Source organism: Cariama cristata, unplaced genomic scaffold (genome assembly GCF_000690535.1).
Source record: "Cariama cristata isolate BGI_N322 unplaced genomic scaffold, ASM69053v1 scaffold27162, whole genome shotgun sequence".
NCBI lineage: Eukaryota > Metazoa > Chordata > Aves > Cariamiformes > Cariamidae > Cariama > Cariama cristata.
The window spans coordinates 2751-6325 of NW_009605919.1; the positions used below are offsets into that span (position 1 = coordinate 2751).

General features: G+C 54.0%; 1 protein-coding gene across 1 annotated transcript; it reads right to left on the bottom strand.

Moving 5' to 3' along the window:
* Positions 1-277: 277 nt before the first annotated feature.
* ENSA (endosulfine alpha) lies at positions 278-2439 on the bottom strand (the record flags this gene model as incomplete). Its single annotated transcript, XM_009696178.1, has 2 exons — positions 278-448; positions 2314-2439. Coding segments are annotated over 2 exons (297 nt in total), but the record flags the coding sequence as incomplete, so codon positions are not given.
* Between the last annotated feature and the right edge of the window lie 1136 nt (positions 2440-3575).

Below are 3575 nucleotides of genomic sequence, written 5' to 3' on the forward strand. Positions count from 1 at the left end.
CGCTTCAGTGGCTCTGCAAGCAAGGATGGTTTCAAATAGCATGAAAATTAAGGCAGCAAACCAACTCACTAAAAGAAACATCCCAATCAAATCTGCCTATGTGTCCTGGGCTACTGACACCTCTCGCTCACCTTCTCGGTTTTGGTGTGTGTTCACTGTAAATACTCAAATAACTATGTGGATTCTGGTGCTCCTGTCTGTATGGTACAGTGAAGTTCAATCCATTTAGCCAAAAGAAAAAAAGAAAATAGGAAAAAACCCAGCTTGTGAGTGCAGGCTACCCTGCCAGCTTGCTGGTTACAAGTGAGGATTTTCTCTGCGGGAGGTCCTGCGGCGTGGGGATGTGGTCTCCTGTCACCAGGTTCTTGTCTGGCCCCGCACTTGGCAACTGCTTGTTCTTCATCTTTGCCTTGGCCATGTTGTAGTCACCAGAATCAAAGTATTTTTGCTGGAGGAGGGAGAGGAGTTGGGGTTACTTTGATTTGCAGGAGTGCGGGGACATGGCAGAGATACAGACACCTGGCCACAAATTTGATCTCTTAGGGAGTTGCTGGGGTTTCTCAAAACCAGGTCACAAAAACATCAGGCAAGGGGAAAATCCAAGCAATGGAGCCTGACCCAATTTAAAAAGCCTTTAGCACCCACCCACAAATCCCAGAGTGACTCAGACCTGCCCTAGCTGGAAGCAGCTTTGCCCCATGGCAGCTGCCTGTCTGACTCGAGACACAAGGGTGCATTTTCTCACTTTGACTCACCTTTGGGTGTTTGTGGCCTGTGAACTTTCACCGCTTGGTGTGGCGCTTGCTGGGTAAAGACCAGGATTGTCCTGCTGTGCCCTTACACCACACTCAGCATGACAGGGATTCAATCCCAGTCCAAAGACCCCCAGACAGCCAAACACAGGCACAGCCACATCAGCAGATGCCTCCAGGAAAAGGCTCAGCTACAGTGGCAAAGCCAGCGGACGTTTGCCGATACAGTTTATTCTGGTTTGGTGAACAGATGAGCTAGTGTGACAGAGGCAGGATTTTCTCCCCAGGGAGCACAGCCTGGCTGGTGCCAAGGCCTTCACTGGACCATCCAGTCTCCCAACAGCCAAAACAAGATGGGGAAATGCCTGCAAAGACGTGGCCAGAGGATACCTCCCTGCTGCACAGCACCACCCACCCAGGGTTCAAAGGGCATTTTGCTCCCTTACCACACACATCACCGTGGGACTCTGTGCTCCTTCATGGTGCTGCTTCAACCCCTGCAGTGGTGCAGGAAAGACTGAACACCAAAGCAGAGCTTGCACTGGTGCTACAGACAGGGCTTTGCTGAGCACCAGGAGCTCTGAAGATCCCAGTTCTGTCCCAATGCATTGTCATGCCCCAATGAGCCCACTCCTGACAAAAAGCCCTTCCCTGCTTCAGCAGCAAGCCATTAAACAACCCTCCTGTCTGTGCTTGCTTTAGGAGCTGCCACCTAAAACAAGAGTCCTGGTGGTCACGTCAACAGCAAGAGCAAGACGTGCCATGGCTGCTCAGGCAGAGGGGACAGCTGTCAATACAAGATAAAGGGAAATGGCAGGACAGGGCCAAACCCCGTGCAGCGTGACACAGAGACACCGTGTGTTCAGAGCCAGGGAAGGCACACAGCCACTGGCTGCCAGCAGCCCAGGAGAGATTTATGTTTTCTGCACCAGCCTCTGCAAGGAGAGCCAGCAGTGACAACCCAAGCAGGCTACAGACTGCTCTTGGAAAGGGATTTAATTACATTTCCAGGGAGCACAGTCAGAGGGTTGGCTTTTAACACTGGTGCTAGCAATGGAGATGCAGCCAGCTGACTCACTGGCATTCTCAGTGCCCTTTGCACCAGCCCAGAACCCAGGCAAAGTGCAGACTAGAGAGAAAAACTCGGGCCCACAGCATCTCAGTGGTCCACTGAACCCCAGGGAGCACAGCAGCAGGCAGGGGGGGGATTTATGCACTTGTTTTGCCTCTAGACCCCAGGTTTCAGGCCAGGGTGTGGAGGACAGGGTGGGATCCACCGCTGGGGGAGATACACAGAGCAAAACCACCTGACAGGTGGCAGTTTTTGGGTTCTGAGCAGGCACAAGCCCTTCTCCCTTGATCACAGCAGCCCTCACTGCTTCAGGCTTGTTTCTGCTGGGTGCCACACCCAGCGCAGGCACTGAAAGGAGCCTGGCCCATGGGCTCAACAGACTTATTGGCCTGGGGAATTTTGGTGTGATTCCTCTGGTCTAGCTGCAGCTTGGCTGCCTGTGCCATTGAGGGAGAGGATGTGGATGAGCCATGGCTGAGAAATAAATACCCCTTTCTGCAGTCTCTTCATGAGGAAATCAGAGCCTCCAGGCTTCTGGCCTAGGTTGGGGTATTTGGCCTTCAGTTTCGCTTCTTCTGTTCTCTCAGGGGTGATGGTTTCCTTCTCTTGCGTGTCCTGAAAAACAAAGAGGGAGGTGGAAAGCCCTTCAGCCCCACAGAAAAACACATACCTGTGATGCTGTAACACAGTATCAGCAGCGTGTCCAAACCTGTTGCCTGGCTTGCCAAGATGTGGGACCAAAGTGCGGTCCCCTGGAAAACCAAGGCCCACTCAGAGAATATTATAAACACCTTCCCAGCCAGAAACAGCTTTTACCTCCAGTACCTGTGTATACAGGCAGAGACCCTCTCCGTGCCTCCTTCCCAGATGGGAGCCCCTGCAGGAGCTTGCACTGACATCTGGCTTTGCAAACTGGGCTTTTTTAAGCCACATCACCACAAATTGCTGTTGGACAAGCATCTTCCCCTGCCCAGTGACAGGTCAGACCAGCATTGACAAGTATCAGCCTAGAGCTGCCCAGCATGACAGACTGTGGCAACGCACTGCAGTGCTGGGAGGGTTCAGCCTCACTGCACCCCACTGCAGTAAGCTGAGATGGAAGAAACCCTTCTGCTCCAAAACAAATTTATTGGGAACGACGACTGGCACAGGCAGCAAAGTAGTATTTTAGCACCTGTCTCACAGCCACAAGAGTTTCAGGATGTTCCGGGAAGCCACTCAGCCCACTCAAAGCCTGGGTCCCCTGGGGCTGATTGTGGCAGGAGGTGCCAGGCCCCAGTGGTTGCCTGGCGCCTCTGCAGGAGCTTTTAGACCCGCCCCCCGCCCCCCCCCCCAACCCAGCTATTGAAGAAGCATCAGCTGAGCAGTGGCATCCAAAAGGGGGTTCCCAGTGCAGGGCTTGTGATCTGCCCCCCAACCACCAGCCTTTCTCTTCACATAGGTGCATTCCCCCCTCCAGGGAAGGGCTGCAGGCCTGGGGAGGGAAGGAGTCAGGGTCCCAGCAGGGCCTGGAGAGCCCTATCCGCAGCAAGGTCGAGTTCTGGCTGGCCACCAGCCCAGCTCCAAAAGGAACATGTCACCACTGGCCACCTCCACCCGTGGCCACCTGGGGCCAAGCCACTACGCGAGCACAAGTGGCCGTTTCAGAGATTATTGGCAAGCAGTGTTTTTCATTGCTGTTCCCTTTCCAGCATAGAGGATGCTGGCAGATTTGGCAGCGGCAGGGCTCGTCCCGACCCCCCACATGCCGA